We start from the raw sequence: 21039 nt of genomic DNA, 5'->3' as shown, positions 1-21039 counted from the left end.
AGAGAGAGGGAGGAGGGAGGAGGGAGGGGAGGAGGGAGGGAGGGAGGAGGAGGAGGGAGGAGGGAGGGAGGGAGGGAGGAAAGGAGGGAGGGAGGGAGGGAGGACAATCAGAAGCTGAATTACCAGCACGGTACCAAGGTTATTATCGCTTTTTGTACTCATGCACCGTAGCCAGATCATATAAGGATTAGCCTCCCAACAAAAGGGAAGTCTAAGATAACTGCATTCAATCTCTTCTCTTCTTCCTTCCTTCCTTCCTTCCTTCCTTCCTTCCTTCCTTCCTTCCTTCCTTCCTTCCCTCCCTGCAGCTAGCGACATTGGTTCTGGCTTGACTTCTGTTCTGTGTGCCTCAGTCAGAATCTTGGTTGAAGATTCTGATCATCTGACATAAAAAATGTATGCATTTTTCATCCAATCGATTTTTGGGATAAATCCTTTTGTTTCGAAAGAAGATAGGTTACCATTAGTATACATTCTCTATACATTCATTCTCGAGATGTATTTAGGGAAGAAGAGAAAACTTCTTACTGTCCTACATGTCTTAAAATACAGTAGAGCAAATGGACTTAGATAACATTACTGACTTTCACACCATAATGCATCTTTTGCCCCTATTAAAGATGAAAGTTAAAGACACCTCTCTCTCTCTCCCACACACACACACACGCACACACACTACAAAGGTCCAAGTGTGTGTGTGTGTGGAGGGGGGTGGGGGGGCATTAACCTTCTAGGAACATGTACTTACTTTATATGTATTCTGCAATTAGCTAACTTCACACCCGGCTCCTACACCCCACTGTTCCTTAGCAACACGCCAACAAGCTGCAGTATTAACATGTATATGGGAAAGTCATTATTTTCCATCAGTGAACAAGATGCTGCTATGTATAGGCTTGCCTGCATGTCATTCATGGTTTAGTTGATGGAGATGTCTTAGCTGTCAGCCAGATTTGAGGTACGTTTGTTTGTCCAATGGTAAGCCTACTATCACTATTGCATGCACACACAACTGGTCGTATGCAATCACATGTTTGAAATTAATTGTATTAGTTATTTTTTGTTTTTTTGTACTTTACCCCCTTTTTCTCACCAATTTCGTGATATCCAAATGCGACCCAATTACGATCTTGTCTCCTCCCTGCAACTCCCCAACGGGCTCGGGAGAGGCGAAGGTCGAGTCATGCGTCCTCCGAAACATGACCCCGAAACCGCCCTTCTTAACACCCGCTCACTTAACCCGGAAGCCAGCTGCACCAATGTGTCGGAGGAAACACCACTCAACTGACTACCGAGGTCAGCCTGCAGGTGCCCGGCCCGCCACAAGGAGTCGCTAGAGCGCGATGAGCCAAGTAAAGCCCCCCAGCCAAACCCTCCCCTAACCCGGATGACACTTGGCCAATTGTGCGCCGCCCTACGGCCGGTTATGACACAGCCTGAGATCGAACCCGGGTTTGTAGTGACGTCTCAAGCACTGCGATGCAGTGCCATTGACCGCTGTGCCACTCGGGAGGCCGAAATGATCATTTTTTATGTTTATGGTTAATGCCTTTTGCTTTTTCACTTTGTTTCAAAGGTCACACACACTTGTGGAAACTAACAGGCACTCATACTTGAACCTTTCCACACTAAGGTTGAGATTATCATCAAGATCCTAAAAATGTGTTCTCTCAGAGGGGTTGGGTTAAATGCGCAAGACACATTTTAGTTGAATGCATTCAGTTGTACAACGGACTATGTATCCCCTTTCCCTTTCCTTTCATCTATTTTATAGGGGAGTTCAATGAGAAACAAGTGTTTTTTTTTTGTTTTTTTAAGTCCTAATGCACAAAAGAGGATTTGGATGCAAGGTGGCGTCGTTCTGTCGTGGCTCATTGTGGCTCAGTAATTCAACTGATTCAGTTTCATGGATTCTGGTGGCAACAAAGGAAACTAAGTCGTAGCTGTGGCTCAGGGGAAATTGAACATGAAYTGATATTAATCTGATGGAGAAATCTAAAATTGTGTTGTTCTTTCAGGACAGGGTCAGACTGTTCAATGTATTTTTCTGCATTTTCTCTACCTTGGTCTATCGTGTAAAATTTCGGAGGAGATCGACATTTATGAGTGATATGTGTACTTGATAAAACCAGGCATGTAAAAAAAAATGGTAATACATTTAGCTTCTCGCAAACTTGAACTCTTTATAGGCTCCCTGCGTTTTTACTACAGTACTACAGTACGCATCAAAACGGCAGTGTTCTAGTAGTATAATTCCATCTCACAGTGATAGCACGATAGTAAAGGGTAGAAGCCMTATTTACGAGCTGGCAGTTACAGCTCCCAATTCATAGACACAAATAAAGAACGTCCCATTTTTCTCTCCCATCACAGTGAGCGTGATGACGCAGGTAATGCAGGGACTTTGACATTCACACCGACTGGCTTCTTCGTGTTTATCTCACATCTCACCTATGTTGTTATCACATGCTTTGTTTTTACATTGAATGTGGAGGAAGACGTGAGGAGAGAGACAGTAAAAAGTTTTTACAAATCTGAACATATACACTTCTTCATGTTCATTAACAAGGCCTATATGGTTTTGAGTCGATAGCAGCCCAGCCAGGGACAAACTATCTTCAAGTGGGGTCGGGTGGAGTCAAGTCAGAGGAGTTCTTGACTGAACAGGAACGCGCATCAGAGAGTTCTTGCAAAATGGCGTGTTATTAGGAAATCCCTTGAACACTAGTTCTGGCACACCACTTGTTTGGTTTCTCTAGCCAGAGAACGCTTCTTTTGGCCGAAGATGAGAGAAGAAATGGAACACTGTGAGACAAGAGTCCGCCGCTGTCTGAAGCAAAAGAAACCCAACAGAACCACAACAACACCATTGCAAAGCATCGAAACCTCTGCTCCATTTGAGATCATCTCAATCGACTACCTTCATCTTAAATAAGATTTTGTTCTTAACTGACTTGCCTAGTTAAATAAAGGTTAAATAAAAAAATGTMAAAATMTGGGGAGAAGCAGTTGTGGTATTGAATACATTCTGGTTATGGTAGACCACTTCACTAAGTTTCCCCAGACTTACGCTACACCGAACAAGTCCAGCAAGACTGCAGCATGCAAGATCTTCAATGACATCATTTTGTGATTCGGCTACCCATCAGGGGAGGGAGTTTGAGAATGAACTGTTCAGAAAGTTGCARAGCTACAGTGGGATACAACGCTCAAGAACGACCCCATACCTTCCACTATCACATCGGGCAGAATGCTTCAACAGAACCTTGTTAGGTATGCTGAGTAAACTGGAAGAAATACAGAAACCGAACTGGAAGGATTTCTTTCTCTTTGGACTAGAACCAACGCTGCCAATCGACCTGATATTCCCGAGAGAAGAATAAGGAAGAACAGTCTCGTGCAGGATATGCAGAGAAAAGGAAGACTTCGATGCGGGAAGTTTACTACAATCAAATTGCATGGAGTTCAGTACTTGAGGTTGGAGACCATGTCCTGATACGAAACCTGTCACAGAGAGGAGGACCTGGTATAATCTGTGCTTACTGGGAAAACAGCATCCATGTGGTTAAGAAAGAAGAGTAGTGAACAGTCTAGTCTGTGGTTCAACCATTTGATGGAATCGGACAACAAAGAGTCTTACACAGAAATCTTCTGTTACCCTGTCCTTACCTCATCGATGGACGAAACACACAGCAAAACAGAAAGAGAAAAACACAAAACAGTAGGGAGGCAGTATTTTAGTTGGTACTTTAGTCTTTGGTTCACTACTTTTCAGTTGGACCATGTTTCAGACTTGGAGAACTGAACACTACTGGCAAAAGACTGTATGTTCCTTGGGTATTAATCATGAAGAGACTGAGAGAGATGGAGAGAGAGAGAGAGAGAGAGGAGAGAGAGAAGAGAGAGAGAAGAGAGAAGAAGAGAGAGAGAGAGTGAGAGACGAGAGACAGAGAGAGAGAGCGAGACAGAGAGAGAGAGAGAGGAGAGGAGAGAGAGAGAGAGAGAGAGAGAGAGAGAGAGAGAGAGAGAGAGAAGTGGAGACGAGAGACGTGACGAGAGAAAGGACGGGATTGGGGCCTTAACATGATGCATTTGTCAATGAGGTGTGGGGCTTGAGCGTAATGACTGGCACATGTCGTTTAGGCCAGTGACGCAAGGCAGGAGGACAGAAGAAACTAACAGCGAAAAAAATATCTGGTCCTGGAGACCATGGTGAGTCACCACCCATCTGCGTCATCTGAATGGAAGAGGAAGAAGATGAAGGAGAGAAGAGAGAAAATCACCGATAGAAAGAGAGAGAGAGAGAGAGAGAGAGAGAGAGAGAGAGAGAGAGAGAGAGAGAGACTTAAACAACAGTAGGCAGGTAAGTACACAGTTGATAGCCTACAATGTATGAAATGACCTATGATCAAAGGGACGTCTGCGTGGTTCTGTCCTGAACACCTGCCAATTAGTATTCATTAAACAGTTGTAGATGGACAAGATACAGACACCCGTGCTTAGGGAGGTTTGTAAGTGACTGAGCAACTGTGACGCCTGCAKGTGCAACAGCTTCAGGTTTCATTCTGGTTTCGACCAAACTCCGGTAAATCTACATTTGTTGCAAAACACTAATGACACTGTAGACCTGTGTGTCACTTATTATAGGAAATAATAGTAGCCTACCAAGCAACCATCCCATTCCTTACATGCAAACATCATCCCAGAACTTCATCTCTGTGTATCATACTCGCTGAGTCTCAAGCTGTTTCTCTCTACATTTCTAAAGTTACTCTGACATCTACTGACAGTAAAGTGTAATGTCATGTCAGTTCTCAGGTTATTTCCAAAATGTACAGAACGCTGTATGTTTTAGCTTTTTTCCACTAGAGGGTAGCAAACTTTCATTCATTCACTGCATGCCTTRGGCTGGTAATATATACTCAACGAAAATATAAATGCAACATGTAAGGTGTTGGCCCAATGTTTTATGAGACTAAATAAAAGATCCCAGAAATGTTCCTTATGCACAAAAAGCTTATTTCTCTCAAATTCTGTGCATAAATTTGTTTACATCGCTGTTAGTGAGTATTTCTCCTTTGACAAGATAATCCATCCACCTGACAGGTGTGGCATATGAAGAAGCTGATTAAACAGCATGATCATCACACAGGTGCACCTTGTGCTGAGGACAATAAACGACCACTCTAAAATATGCCGTTTTGTCACACAACATACTGCCACAGACGTCTCAAGTTTTGAGGGAGTGTTCAATTGGCATGCTGACTGCAGGAATGTCCATCAGAGCTGTTGCCAGGGAATTGAAATTGAATTTCTCTACCATAAACTGCCTCCAACCTCGTTTTAGAGAATTTGGCAGTACGTCCAACCGGCCTTACAACCTCAGATTACGCGTAACCACGCCAGCCAAGGACCTCCACATCTGGCTTCTTCACCTGCGGGATCATTTGAGGAGTATTTCTGTCTGTAATAAAGCCCTTTTGTGGGGAAAAATGTATTCATATTGGCTGGGCCTGGCTCCCCAGTGGGTGGGCCTGGCTCCCCAGTGGGTGGGCCTGGCTCCCCAGTGGGTGGGCCTATGCCCTCCCCGGCCCACCTATTGCTAAATCATGTGAAATCCATAGATTAGGGCCTAATTTATTTATTTCAATTGACTGATTTCCAGGGTTGGGTAGGTTATTTTCTAAATGTAATCCATTAAAGTTACTAGTTACCTGTCCAAAATTGTAATCAGTAATGTAACTTTTGGATAACCCAAACTCAGTAACGTAATCTGATTACATTCAGTTACTTTTAGATTACTTTCCCCTTAAGAGGCATTAGAAGAAGACACACATGTATGATACCAATTGAACAACATCTATTGCAGGATAAATCAATGTTAAAGTTTACATAGCTGGCCATATATGGATGTTAAATGTTACTTTATAGGTTGGTTATGTAGGCTTCTTCTAACTCATGGCTTTCTACTACATATAATAATACGATTCAATTGTATCTTTACATTATAAACCAAAGTCAATCAGAATTCCAGTGATTCCAATGAATGCTATACCCCTTGATCTTCAAGAATAGGACTTGGAAATATGGAAGTATAGATTAGACAAATTGTTTTACCTGAGCATGACCCCAAAACTAAGTACTTATTAGCCAGTCCTAATCTGTTGTTTATGATTTTGGTGTCATGGAGGACTGATTGGGTTCATTGATTGAAGTTGAAAAATAAATGCTGCGCTCATGGAATGGCATGATTTGAGCACTACTGACAAGTGCTATTTACATGTGAAAATGTAATTCCATATGCTGCATTTGCTATAGGCCTATTCTTTACCTTTTTTTGGGGTGACACTGATATAATGATAATATGCAGCTGTTTAAAGGGAAAATCCACAGATGAAACAATAACAAAACGGTCGCCACGCCTCTGTTTTGGTATAAAGCTGAGGGATGGGTCTGGAGAAATGTAACCTCTCAGATTAATAGACAGAGCTATGGATGCTAAGGACTGACCATCCATGATATAAAAATGATTGTTTTAACCACGTTATGAGGCTATACAGTGTTTGTTTACATTTGCAATGTTTAAAAACGTTGGAGTAATACAAGCTTATATTTTGGGTGTGACAGTTGAACTAAGCTCATGAGGCATTTGTAAGTTATATTCTTTAAGAATCAATATATATATATACAGTACCAGTCAAAAGTTTGGACAAACGTACAGTGGCAAGAAAAAGTATGGGAACCCTTTGGAAATTCCTGGATTTCGGCATAAATTGGTCATAAAATTAGATCTGATCTTCATCTAGGTCACAACAATAGCAAAACACAGTCTGCTTAAACTAATAACACACAAACAATTATACGTGTTCATGTCTTTATTGAACACACCGTGTAAACATTCACAATGCTGGGTGGAAAAAGTATGTGAACCCTTGGATTTAATAACTGGTTGACCCTCCTTTGGCAGCAATAACCTCAAACAAACGTTTTCTGTAGTTGAGGATCAGACCTGCACAACGGCCAGGAGGAATTTTGGACCATTCCTCTTTATAAAACTGTTTCAGTTCAGCAATATGCTTGGCATGTCTGGTGTGAACTGCTCTCCTTTTTATTTTTTTTACCCCGTTTTCTCCCCCAATTTCGTGGTATTCAATTGGTAGTTACAGACTTGTCTCATTGCTGCAACTCCCGTACGGACTCGGGAGAGATGAAGGTCGAGAGCCGCGCGTCCTCCGAAACAACCCAATCAAGCCGCACTGCTTTTTGACACAACCCGGAAGCCAGCCGCACCAATGTGTCGGAGGAAACACTGTGCACCTGGCGACCGTGTCAGTGTGCACTGCGCCCGGCCCGTCACAGGAGTCGCTAGTGCGCGACGGGACAAGGACATCCCTGCCGGCCAAACCCTCCCCTAACCCGGACGACGCTGGGCAAATTGTGCACCGCCCCATGCGCCTCCCGGTCGCGGCTGGCTGCCGACAAAGCCTGGATTCGAACCCAGAATCTCTAGTCGCACAGCTAGCACTGCGATGCAGTCCCTTAGACCACTGCGCAACTCTGGAGGCCGTGTGAACTGCTCTCTTGAGGTCATGCCACAGCATCTCAATCGGGTTGAGGTCAGGACTCTGACTGGGCCACTCTAGAAGGCGTATTTTCTTCTGTTGAAGCCATTATTTTGTTGATTTACTTCTGTGTTTTGGGTCGTTGTCCTGTTGCATCACCCAACTTCTGTTGAGCTTCAATTGGAGGACAGCCAGTCTAACATTCTCCTGCAAAATTTCTTGATAAACTTGGGAATTCATTTTTCCGTCGATGATAGCAGGCTGTCCAGGCCCTGAGGCAGCAAACCACCATACTTTACAGTTGGGATGAGGTTTTGATGTTGGTGTGATGTGCCTTTTTTTCTCCACACACAATGTTGTGTGTTCCTTCCAAACAACTCAACTGTAGTTTCATCTGTCCACAGAATATTTTGCCAGTAGCGCTGTGGAACATCCAGGTGCTCTTCTGCAAACTTCAGACGTGCAGCAATGTTTTTTTTGGACAGCAGTGGCTTCTTCCGTGGTGTCCTCCCATGAACACCATTCTTGTTTAGTGTTTTACGTATCGTAGACTCGTCAACAGAGATGTTAGCATGTTCCAGAGATTTCTTTAAGTCTTTAGCTAACACTCAAGGATTCTTCTTAACCTCATTGAGCATTCTGCGCTGTGCTTTTGCAGTCCTCTTTGCAGGACGGCCACTCCTAGGGAGAGTGGCTACAGTGCTAAACTTTCTCCATTTATAGACAATATGTCTTACCGTGGACTGATGAACATCAAGGCTTTTAGAAATACTTTTGTAATCCTTTCCAGCTTTATGCAAGTCAACAAGTCTTCTGAGATCTCTTTTGTTCGAGGCATGGTTCACATCAGGCAATGCTTCTTGTGAATAGCGAACTCAAATTTTGTGAGTGTTTTTTATATGGCCAGGCAGCTCTAACCAACATCTCCAATCTCTTCTCATTGATTTGACTCCAGGTTAGCTGACTCCTGACCCCAATTAGCTTTTGGAGAAGTCATTAGGCTAGGGGTACTTTTTCCCAACCTACACTGTGAATGTTTAAATTATGTATTCAATATAGACAAGACAAATAGAATAATTTGTGTGTTATTAGGTCAAGCACACTATGTTTGTCTATTGTTGTGACTTAGATGAAGATCAGATCAAATTTGATGACCAATTTATACAGAAATCCAGGTAACTCCAAAGGGTGCAAATACATACTTGCCACTGTACTCATTCAAGTTATTATTATTATTTTTTTGTATTTTCTACAGTGTAGAATAATAGTGAAATAATGAAATAACACGTACGGAATCATGTAGTAACCAAAAAAGTGTTAAACAAATCCAAATATATTTTATATTTGAGATTCTTCAAAGTTGCCACCCTTTGCCTTGATGACAGCTTTGTACACTCTTGGCATTCTCTCAACCAGCTTCATGAGGAATGTGTTTCCAACAGTCTTGATGGAGTTCCCACATATGCTGAGCACTGGCTGCTTTTCCTTCACTCTGCGGTCCAACTCATCCCAAACCATCTCAATTGGGTTGAGGTTGGGTGATTGTGGAGGGCAGGTCATCTGATGCAGCACTCCATCACTCTCCTTCTTGGTCACATAGCCCTTACACAACCTGGAGATGTGTTGGGTAATTGTCCTGTTGAAAAACAAATGATAGTCCCACTAAGTGCAAACCACATGGGATGGCGTATCGCTGCAGAATGCTGTGGTAGCCATGCTGGTTAAGTGTGCCTTGAATTCTAAATAAATCACTGACAGTGTCACCATCAAATCACCCCCACACCATCACACCTCCTCCTCCATAATTCACGGTGGGAACCACACATGCGAAGATCATCCGTTCACCTACATCCGTTCCCCTTATCCGTTCATCTACCTTTCACCTACCCTCACAAAGACATGGTGGTTAGAACCAAAAATCTCAAATTTGGACTYGTCAGACCAATGGACAGATTTCCACTGGTCTAATGTCCATTGCTTGTGTTTCTTGGCCCAATTGCTTGTGTTTCTTCTTATTGGTGTCCTTTAGTAGTCGTTTATTTGCAGCAATTCGACCATGAAGGCTTGATTCACGCAGTCTCCTCTGAACAGTTGATGTTGAGATGTGTCTGCTACTTGAACTCGGTGAAGCATTTAACTGGGATAACATTTGGGCTGATAACTCTAATGAATGTATCCTCATCAGCAGAGGTAACTCTGGGTCTTCCTTTCCTGTGGCGGTCCTCATGAGAGACAGTTTCATCATAGTGCTTGATTGTTTTTGCGACTGCACTTGAAGAAACGTTCAAAGTTCTTGAAATGTTCCGGATTGACTGACCTTTATGTCTTAAAGTAATGATGGACTGTCGTTTCTCTTTGCTTATTTGAGCTGTTCTTGCCATAATATGGACTTGTTCTTTTACCAAATAGGGCTATCTTCTGTATATCACCCCTACCTTGTCACAACACAACTGATTAGCTCAAACACATTAACAAGGTTCACCTGTTAATTGAAATGCATTCCAGGGGACTACCTCATGAAGCTGGTTGAGAGAATTCCAAGAGTGTGTAAAGCTTTCATCAAGGCAAAGGGTGGCAATTTTGAAGAATCTCAAATCTCAAATATTTGTTTATTTGTTTAACACGTTTTTGGTTACTACATGATTCCATGTGTTATTTCATATTTTTGATGTCTTCACTATTGTTCTAAAATGTTGAAAATCTAAAAAATAAAGGAAAACCCTTGAATGAGCAGGTGTGTCCAAACCTTTGACTGGTACTGTATATATATGTATATATCATTTATAAGTTAAAAAATGTATGTAGCAACTAGAGATTGTCCATTTAAATCTATCAAAATTGTGCAAATTTGAGCATGTGTCCATTAGGACAATGGATTATAATTTTTTTCAGCATGAATTAGATTGAGCAATAAAAGACCCACTTTTACTCCATAGGCTTGGTTCCCGCGCTATGCAGCTGTTGCAAGAGCRCATTTTTCACTGGCTGTCCACTGGTTTCAAAAAGATTTGTGAACAGCCATCCACAACAACCACAAATTTGATCATCTTTGGATGCCCACAGCAGTCGCACAATTGGAAGACATAGCTTGGACTGTAGCCTAAAAAATCCTATTCCTGCTCTTTTCCCGCGATCCATCAAACACATTTGGTGTCATCATAGTGGTCTCTGAAATGTGGTCMGACTCGCTCAGGTGGAACAAATTTAAACTTGCGCATTTTTTCAAAGCTGATTTGAATGTCATTGAGAAAACAGAAGTGTCAACAACAAAACATTCGCAAACATCCTTTCTGAGTTTAAAAGWAATCCTCGAAGTAATCATCTAGTTTTTAAAAAACTATCTGTAATCTGATTACAATATTGTTGCTGGTAATGTAACGGATTACTGTTACCGTTTTTWAAAATCCTTTACATGTAAACAGTTACTCCCCAACCCCGCTGATTTCCTAATATGAACTGTAACCGTACAATTGTAACATTTGTTGTATGTTGCGTTCATATTTTTGTTCAGTATAGTAGTCAAGGAGTGGACAAAAGACTTTGTGATGATGGGATGTTGCTTTGTCATCGTTTTATACAAATGTATTAGCTACATTATTAGCTAATCCAGACCAGACTAGTCTAATATAGTGGGTTATAAAGTATACACAATAAATGGGGACATAGTTGTGGGTCCAYATCACATTAGTTGATAGGCTACAAATCCCACAAATACATGTACCTTGCTGTTCACGAAAAAATATCGTAATTTCGGTGTAATAATCAATTGAAAGGCATTTTGTTGTGGGAGATGCTTTACCACTTCACCACAATAAATTGAGCGGAAAGGTGCAAACAAAATTGATGGGATGGAGAATTCATATTCAGAGGATGTGATGTGTGATGGACATGTCAAAGATTGTGCCTTTTTCGTTTGATATTATCCAACTTTATCCAATTTATTCATTGCAAGTTTCTCAGGGCAGCATCCACCCGTCTGCAGGTGAAACGTCATGGCTCGGGCGGATAATCATTTCTAWAAAGGTTTTCAAACGGGAGGAATTTCAACCAATCGCCTGTAGACTTCARGCGGTGGAATCCAATCATATTTGATCTTTGGATAGTGGGTGTGCCACACGGCTGGTCCTAGAGGCGGGAATAGAAAAGTGCTGCATGGCGAGTTTGGTTGAGAAGAAGTTGGATGGTGGATGGTACCACTGATGAGAAGCGGCCGAAAAAAGGGAATATTTGCAGACATTTCAAAGAATACTGAGGAATATTACATTGTTCTGCTTACTATCAGTATATTCATAAAAGTGTCTGACTTTCATTATCATCTGCACAAGGTGAGTTTATTAGAGTCGTTTTCAGAGGGATGCCGGGGTGGCTAGCTGGCTAACGGATTATTTTGCCATGACTTTTCAACGATGGAGGACCTCAACCTTGCTGGCTAGTTGACATTTAACTAGCTAGCTAGCTAACATGCTCAATTGTTTCAATGGCATTTTCTAGATAAAAAAAGAATCAATTGAATTAAGCTATCGTTTTCATAATAACAAACTAATTGATATGCTCATTATAGGAACAATTCAAAAATGTATTTCATTTCAGTGATGGTGCATGCAGCGTGAGGAGCCTAAACTGCATCAGAACTCCTGAGTCCTTTTGATGKTCATTGCTTTAGCTCATGCTAAACATATGGTATTTTAACACATTCATGTACTGCTCGGTTATGATAATAGAAGTTTCACTTTTATTAGAAATTCAATATTGTACAAACTATGCTCATCAATGCAGCTAAATACAGAGCTTGCCCGACAATGTTAGCTAACGTTACATAGCTAACATTACAGCAAGATTCAGTTTGATGTGGGCAATGCATTTTATTCTAACCACGTTTACTCGGCAAGTTTATCAGCGAAGGGCTTGGTATTTTCAACAAGGGCTGGCAATGCCTTGGCTGAATGACTTGCTTTGGCATGCGGTCAGCATGATATCATAGCGGTTTTATGAGAYGTAGAGAGGGGATGCAGTGGCACGACAGTACGCTTGGCAGCACCGTGATCCCTCTATCCAGTGATCTGGCCCAGTTTCGGGTTGAAACAACACCTTGTAAACACCCTGCTAGCCATCATCAGCTGAAGCTGGCTTGCCCAGTTATGTGACCGGCGTCAACACATCTCTTGATTATCTGTMAATATTCTCAAGTATAGCCCAATTTACTCGAGCCATATGACATCATATCATATCCCGATCATTCTTATCACAGTAAGAAATGACATGGCACACGTGTCTACTACCTGGATCAGGAAGTGTGCTTGTTTGCTTCTTCCTATTTAGTATGGTCCAGTCAGCTTAAACAGGCWCTGTAAACACTAGATACKGATACAGAAGCTGGCGGTGGTGGTCTGTGAAGCATTTCAGCAGGGCTGGGCTACATAGAAAACKGCAATTCCTCCACTCCTCCCTGGATGATTCAGGCSAGGATATATTATGTTGTTTTTCTGCAGTCATGGTGCGAAGGAGGCTGAAGTGTTCTCCAAATACTGATCTAGGGTCAGCTTTCCCCCTTGGCTYTCCCTTCCAATCCCTAGCCTAGCTGAACTGAAGAAGTCATACATATGCAGTGTATGACAGACAGACCGTGAATCTAGCTCTGTAGAGGGAGAGCCTCTCGTCTACCCACACATAGCTTGGCTCAGACATCAGGGTGATAATTGTCATGTGTGCTGTCTGAGGAAAGTCTCTTTTTTGAGGGAGTTGGTGAGAGGGACACACTGAGGGTGCTGTACTTGGACAGGGAGTGTGTTACTGTTGGAGAGTGTCTGATTTACAAGGAGACTAACCTCAGAGCTCAGCTGTTTGTTGTTCTGGTATTTAAGATCCAGATTTACCGGTACTCTGTATCCTAAACTACCTCTGAGCATCACATTCAGCATTAGATCTACAGGAGATGTTCGGTAGGGGCTAGGGGTCGACTTGAGTTTTTAAATAATGGTTTTAACTCAACCAATGTGTTTACTGTTTGTGTCTCCCGTCCAGGTGTCCTAGTGTGTTCTGGTTGTACCCCAGAGATGGCACAGCGGAGCGGGCAGGAGGACCCGGAGCGGTACCTGTTCGTGGACCGYGCCGTGGTCTGCAAYCCGGCCACGCAGGCYGACTGGACGGCCAAGAAGCTCGTRTGGATCCCCTCGGAGCGCCACGGCTTCGAGGCGGCCAGCATCCGCGAGGAGCGYGGCGACGAGGTGGTGGTGGAGCTGGCTGAGAACAGCAAGAAGGCCATGGTGAACAAGGACGATATCCAGAAGATGAACCCTCCCAAGTTCAGCAAGGTGGAGGACATGGCCGAGCTCACGTGTTTGAACGAGGCCTCAGTGCTGCACAACCTCAAGGAYCGCTACTACTCTGGCCTSATCTACGTAAGTAGGATAGAAATCCTGCTTTTTCTGACTTGAGAAAACCAGGTGTAGGCTTCTTTACCTTACATTGGTATCTTATTGAAGTGGACCAGTAGCCCTTTCCTCTCCCTTTTTGGTATATTGTACCCAACCACCCATCACATCAATCAGCATTGTCCAATACCAAACCCACTAAGACCCCCAAAACCAGGGTTCTAATAAGTTGGCAATGGCATTAGCAATGTCCCAGATAACCAGGGTTTCCCCTGTGATTACGGCCCACTTAGTGACATGACATGCATTCCTGGAATAGATGGAATGTCAGTTAGCCGCCTGAGACCCAGAGAGAAGGGAGGACAACTGTGATTGCCTCWACAGTTCCACGGCACCAGCTATTCCTGTGGTTCTCTCCCCAGGTGGCTGCAATAAGAGGCAGAAGGACAGCTCAGAGGATGAGGTCATTTTGGAATGTTAATGAAGCAGAGGTTTTATGAGGGAATCTGTGAGGGATTTAATGCTTTTTTAAAATGGTTTCTATGGCTTATGGAGTGGTCCTAGTTAATGGCTTGTTGGCTGATGTGGGAATATGTAATTAGTTCCCATGTGTTGCATTTTCAGCTCTCTAACCCTGACCCCTCTCAATTATCAAACATTAACACGCTCCAATGCTCTAGAGCAGGGTTCACCAACTGGTGGCCCACGGCCCGATTAAAACTATTTTTTTGTTATTTTATTTTTTAAMWTTTTTATTGTTGGACATAGCTAAAATACTGTTAAAACACCAGGAAATCAACTCCAAGTGATTTTAATTTTGGAAATCTGTTCAAGTATTCCCACACATAATAGAGAGAAACATGGGATCGTATAGAAATGTAAGCTAGGTTTGAAATTATTATGTTTTAGTCAAATATTTTATAGGTGCTACAAATTATTTGTAATTATGTACCAGCCCTCTGACCATCTGGTCAATAAAAAATTGTTGTTGATCCCTAMTAGTAACGAAGCGGGCCACTTTGTCATAGTAACTGACCTGCTAGGAATGACAAGAAGGCCTCTCGACCCAAACCCTATGCCCCATCCAACACACTCCCCGGCAGGGGCTGGATTGCTAGGTGAGCACCAGGCTTTAGTGAGGCCCTGTCGGTGCTCCATCCATCCATGTGGCTAGTAGTGCTAATGTAATGGCTCCCTGCCAATGGGCCTGATCTGCAGTAATCAGCCAGYCAGGGATGGAGGCTCGTGCTGAGTCATTCATACAGACTAACTGTACCGCCTTCACAGGGCTCTTTGTCTCCCTGCAGATAAGCAACAGCTGGCCCTGAATAACTGGCATATTTTCAACCTTCAGTAGTACTGTACCTAACCCACTACTTGATTAAAAAATAACTCCCTGTCAAGTAGGGCTGACCACATTTAGTCGACTGGTCGATTGTTTGGTCGTAAATAGATGTAGTTTTTCATGGTGCACAAGACAACCTGTCCATTTTCACCTGTCTCAGTGGACTAATCCATTGCGGAGGCCACGGAGATGGCACAGTCCATCACTCTTCTGACATGTGCTACTGATATTGTAAATGGTTATATAATGTAAGAATAATGGTGCAACACTAATAAATATATTATTTTATAACAAATGCGCTTCCTCCCGTGAGGGATAGCGGTCGCTGTTCGYGGTTCTGAAACGTAATCTTCAGGGCGCTGTTGAATTGGCRCCTTTCCCTATATGTTGCTATGTGCATAATCGCGAAGTTAACCAGCATATTGGTGTTGAGAACAATGTGGCAGAGGAAACGAGGAAACAGCCCTTGCCTTAATTGTCGAAGAAAATTGAGGAGAGAGGAACCCCAAGTTAATTAGGTCTRTAATCAATAGCCTAACTGTTAAACGTGCCTGGCTTTGTAAATCATCCATATATATCTACATTATATAACCAATAAGACAGATCCTGCTTCTGTTGCCAGAATGAGTGTTTGTTTAATAGCCTACTGATTCTGTGAGCACCAAGCCTCATGCAACCTTAAAATGTAGAATAAAGCAATTTCACAAATTCGTCTGTTTTTAATATTTGCTCTGCTGTAATAAAGTCTTTGCAACAATTTTTTTTGTTAGAACAGATTCTGGTATTACTTTTCATTTATTTACTGTTGTTTACGCTGTTCCAAACAGGCAGAAAAATTATATGGTAATCTAACAGCTCCTGTTTGTCACACATAATGTGCACGCAGCTCTCGCTCCTATAGCCTCCTTTTTCTTGATCTTCTTGTTCTTATTTTTATTATTACAATTATTATGAACACCATTATAATAAGTAATGTCATTATCATCTGAAACCCTACCTCTTCAAACASTATCTTAAATAATCCTCCTCACCTCCTCAATTAAAGGATTTATATATTTTAAAAATCCGTTGGAACAGACTATGGTACATTTATAGTTTATTGAGTGTTGCTTACACTGTTCCACAATGTAAGGGGTGCGTAACTGGTGGCAGGGAAGTCAGACGCAGGAGAGCAGAACTAGGTAATAGCCGGAGCAGTTTAATTTCAAAACCAACGGCATAAAGAAATAACAAACATGGGTAAAAAACCCGACGCGCACCAGTAAACATGTGCACAAGCACTTACAACAAACAATTCCACACAAAGACATGGGGGGGAACAGAGGGTTAAATACACAACAATTAATGAGGGAAATGAAAACCAGGTGTGTAGGAAAACAAGACAAAACAAATGGAAAATGAAAAGTGGATCGACAATGGCTAGAAGACCAGTGACGCCGAACGCCGCCCGAACAAGGAGAGGAACCGACTTCGGTGGAAGTCGTGACACAAATGGTCAGAAAAAAGGATAATATTGTGATCTAAAAGCACCTGTTTGGTACACAATACTCACACAGCGCTTGTTCCTATATCCCCTCCTTTTTCTTCATCTCCAATAGTTTCCACAACAAAGTCAAATGTCTTCCACACATCTGACTTCCCCTTTCCCTCCTGAGCAATTTCCCCGTTTCGATTTTCTTTTTCATGTCCTCCGCATCCATTTTGCTGTCACATGTGTTACGATGTTCTGAGTTTGTTATAACAAATGTATTGAGGTGATTATGATAGGMTATAGGTCAGGACCTATTGGTCACGTGCATGCATGGTATACATGTTTCACGTAAAGAGAGCAAGGGTTGAGGGAAAAGGGAATGTTTTTTTTTATACAAATTAGGTATTTTGGTAACAGAACCTTTCAGCCAGAGAAACAAGTAAGAAACTAAATGGCTGTAATTATTTTGCAGCTACAGCACGGACAGTGACAGCACGATAAACACTTGCTGTGCTGTGGTGCCTGTTCGCGAGTGCCTGAGCGAACAGGCACCACAGCACAGCAAGTGTTTATCTTTTTAACACAGCGTGGCCATCGGGTTCCCTCTTGAGCTATTTGTGTTTTAATTGTTTCATCAAACAGTGTGCTTAAAGCATCAGACAAGCTCAGTGCATATAGTTGATTTTATTCAAAGACGTACGGTGTGTCTATATATAGAAAAATACACGTTCTACAGATGACTCTCAGTCGACCAAGATTGTTTTTAGTCAGAGACAGCCCTGCTGTCAAGTTCGCTGGATCTGTATTAGGTTTGGGCGGTATCCAGATTGTCATACCGGCCTTGTGCCATCCCGGGATATTCGGTATTACCGGCACTGAACACTAAGGGCGCCATTTTCAAAAAGGGAAAGGGGGGATACTTAGTCAGTTGCACAACTGAATGTATTCAACCGAAATGTGTATTGCACATTTTAAGATGCACTATGTAGAAATCGCCATTTCCTGGATTCTAAAATGTGTRTAGTTTGCCTAATTTCAGTTTATGTGACAAAATAAGCTGTTTTAATTGACTCCCGGGAGCAGTTGTTTTTGGCAGTACCTGACTTGCTCAAGGGAAGAACGGCAGATTTTTCCCCTCGCTGGCTCGTGCATTCGAATCAGCACCTTTCGGTTACCGGCCAAAGTCTCTAACCACTAGGCTACCCCTAGGCTATGCAACTGAGCCTCTTTAATCGCAGGTTAGCAATGCTAACAGGTACATGTATAATCCCATAGAGAATGCTAACGAGAGCATTACGAACATTTTATCCTAAACTATTGGCAGGACAGCCATCCCAGCTAATAAAGTAAACAAGTAACAAAAATGCTACTCCACATTGCTGCACACACAAAACAAATATTAGACAGCAAGGCTCTTGATCAGGGTTTCGTTAGCAGGTAATAGCCGCTTTTGGCCAATAAAAAATTTAAAAGCAGAGAAATAAAATTGGCACCGGCCTGTCCTTGGCCAGGAGAAGAAGAAAATTCCCATAAGCAATAAATGCTTATTATTAATGCCTATTCATTGATGGAAATACTAGTGATGTAAATACATTTGACTGGTCAATGCTTATTGGTCTATAGGTTCATTTGCATAATTTTGTGAAATGAAAATGGCGCTGTGTATATTTGTTATGTATCTTATTTAGCACACACGTATAGCATACAGATACAGAGCTTTTGAATGTAAATCTATCAGACAGTGCTTTATAAGCCCAATCATTGCACATAATTCTCAATGCAATCCGTGTTGAAAATAGTTTTGATGGCCACAATTAAAAAGAGCTACTTTTTTTATTTCTCAACGGAAGGCAGGCTTCATCAGCGCGTCACACACCACTTTGCAATGAGCTGAAGCCAGTATGCATTTGGAAAACATATACTTAATTGTTTGAAACCTGAACGCTTTTACTACATATATGAGGAATGTTTTAACTTGCTTCAAAGTCGCCTAGGCAAATCCGACCATTATCTGTGGAGGCAATTACTTTCATAAAGACTTCAATGCCATTTGAACCAGTAGCCTATTGTTTTATAAAGACTTCCATATGCCATTTGAAACCAGTAGCCTATTGTTTTATAAAGACTTCCATATGCCATTGAAATCAGTAGCTATTGTTTTATAAGACTTCCATATGCCATTGAAATCAGTAGCTATTGTTTTATAAAGACTTCCATATGCCATTGAATCAGTAGCTATTGTTTCATAAGACTTCCATATGCCATTGAAATCAGTAGCTATTGTTTATAAAACTTCCATATGCCATTGAAATCAGTAGCTATTGTTTTATAAAGACTTCCATATGCCATTGAAACCAGTAGCCTATTGTTTTATACAAGACTTCCATATGCCATTGAAATCAGTAGCCTATTGTTTTATAAAGACTTCCATATGCCATTGAAACCAGTAGCCTATTGTTATAAAGACTTCCATATGCCATTGAAATCAGTAGCCTATTGTTATAAAGACTTCCATATGCCATTGAAAACCAGTAGCCTATTGTTATAAGACTTCCCTATGCCATTGAAATCAGTAGCCTATTGTTCATAAGACTTCCATATGCCATTGAAACCAGAGCCTATTGTTTATAAGACTTCCATATGCATGAAATCCAGTAGCTATTGTTCATAAGACTTCCATATGCCATTGAAATCAGTAGCCTATTGTTCTTATAAGACTTCCATATGCCATTGAAACCAGTAGCCTATTGTCTCATAATGACTTCCATATGCCATTGAAACCAGTAGCCTATTGTCTCATAAAGACTTCCATATGCCATTGAAACCAGTAGCGTATTGTTTCATAAAGACTTCCATATGCCATTGAAATCAGTAGCATATTGTTTCATAATGACTTCCATATGCCATTGAAACCAGTAGCATATTGTTTCATAATGACTTCCATATGCCATTGAAATCAGTAGCCTATTGTTTTGTAAAGACTTCCATATGCCATTGAAACCAGTAGCATATTGTTTCATAAAGACTTCCATATGCCATTGAAATCAGTAGCCTATTGTTTTGTAAAGACTTCCAGATGCCATTGAAACCAGTAGCATATTGTTTCATAAAGACTTCCATATGCCATTGAAACCAGTAGCATATTTCTCTCATGTTCTATTGGTTTTCAACTTTCTTTCATTGTCCAGTAGCCAAAGGGACAATCCTAGTCATATTAGCAACCCATGCTAGTTGTTGCATATTAGAATTCCCCTATTTCTAAATTTGTAACGGATATTTTCATCTGTCACTTTGACAAYGGTATTTTCCCGCTAATTGCATTATGAAAGAMATKTTCACACGTAGCCTACTGCCTTGTGCACATTGCTGTGGTTATAATGTGAAGAAATAATTGTTTATCAACATTTTAAGCTAAATGTTCTGATCTGTTGCATCAGACTCATTGTTAGGACTCCTGCTGGTTGTATGAATTTGGGATCTATTGTCCCACAACTGTCATAGTCTGTTTGGGCTATTTCTTTCTCGACAAGCTGACCAATAGAATAGGTCAACTTTTCTAGTATGAGGAGTAGTAGATTGACAGGGGCTTTTGATTTTGCTGTTCGTTACGCATCTTGTTGGCTGAGGAAAAGTAAATKTAACATCTTCAAAGTGTGCAGTGGAATTCAGTAAGAAGGACGCATGTCTTTGCATCCTCAACTTGCATGTTCTGTTAAGATAAAGTACCATAATCTAAATGGGATTTCTGTCATTCTGAGCACCGTGGGTACCCACGGTGGGTGCCCTAATCAGGTTACGCACCCAATGGATATGGGTCCGGTAAATTTATCAAATGTCCGGTAAATTAAAATGGTGCCAGTCAAATGTCCAGGGTCACATTTTCCTAAAGGAAACCCTACTCTTGATCCAGGAGGGGATTCTCTGCTGTTACCAAACGAAGAAGCTAACCACTAAATTAGCAAACCAAATGCACAACTGCAGGGCATTTAGCAACTTTTAGACAGTTAACTTAATAGTTATTTAATAAATGTTTTAACCAGGTAGGCTAGTTGAAAACAAGTTCTCATTTGCAACTGCGACCTGGCCAAGATAAAGCATAGCAATTCGACACATACAACAACACAGAGTTACACATGGAATAAACAAAACRTACAGTCAATAATACAGTAGAAAAARMAGTCTATATACAATGTGAGCAAATGAGGTGAGCTAAGGGAGGTAAAGGCAAAAAAAGGTCCTGGTGGCGAGGTAAATACAATATAGCAAGTAAAACACTGGAATGGTAGATTT

General features: G+C 41.6%; 1 protein-coding gene across 1 annotated transcript in view; it reads left to right on the top strand.

The window, feature by feature from the left end:
- The first annotated feature begins 11719 nt into the window (after positions 1-11719).
- The window catches only part of LOC111982307 (myosin-10-like), a 108726-nt gene continuing 99406 nt past the window's right edge, over positions 11720-21039 (top strand). The window contains 2 exon segments of the mRNA XM_070433794.1: positions 11720-11887; positions 13584-13960. Of these exon segments, the coding sequence (XP_070289895.1) occupies positions 13616-13960 (345 nt within the window). The 5' untranslated portion in view covers positions 11720-11887; positions 13584-13615.

The sequence above is a fragment of the Salvelinus sp. IW2-2015 genome, linkage group LG21, assembly GCF_002910315.2.
Source record: "Salvelinus sp. IW2-2015 linkage group LG21, ASM291031v2, whole genome shotgun sequence".
NCBI lineage: Eukaryota > Metazoa > Chordata > Actinopteri > Salmoniformes > Salmonidae > Salvelinus > Salvelinus sp. IW2-2015.
The sequence above is the reverse complement of the archived record's forward strand: the minus strand, read 5'-3'. Positions and strand labels throughout refer to the sequence as shown.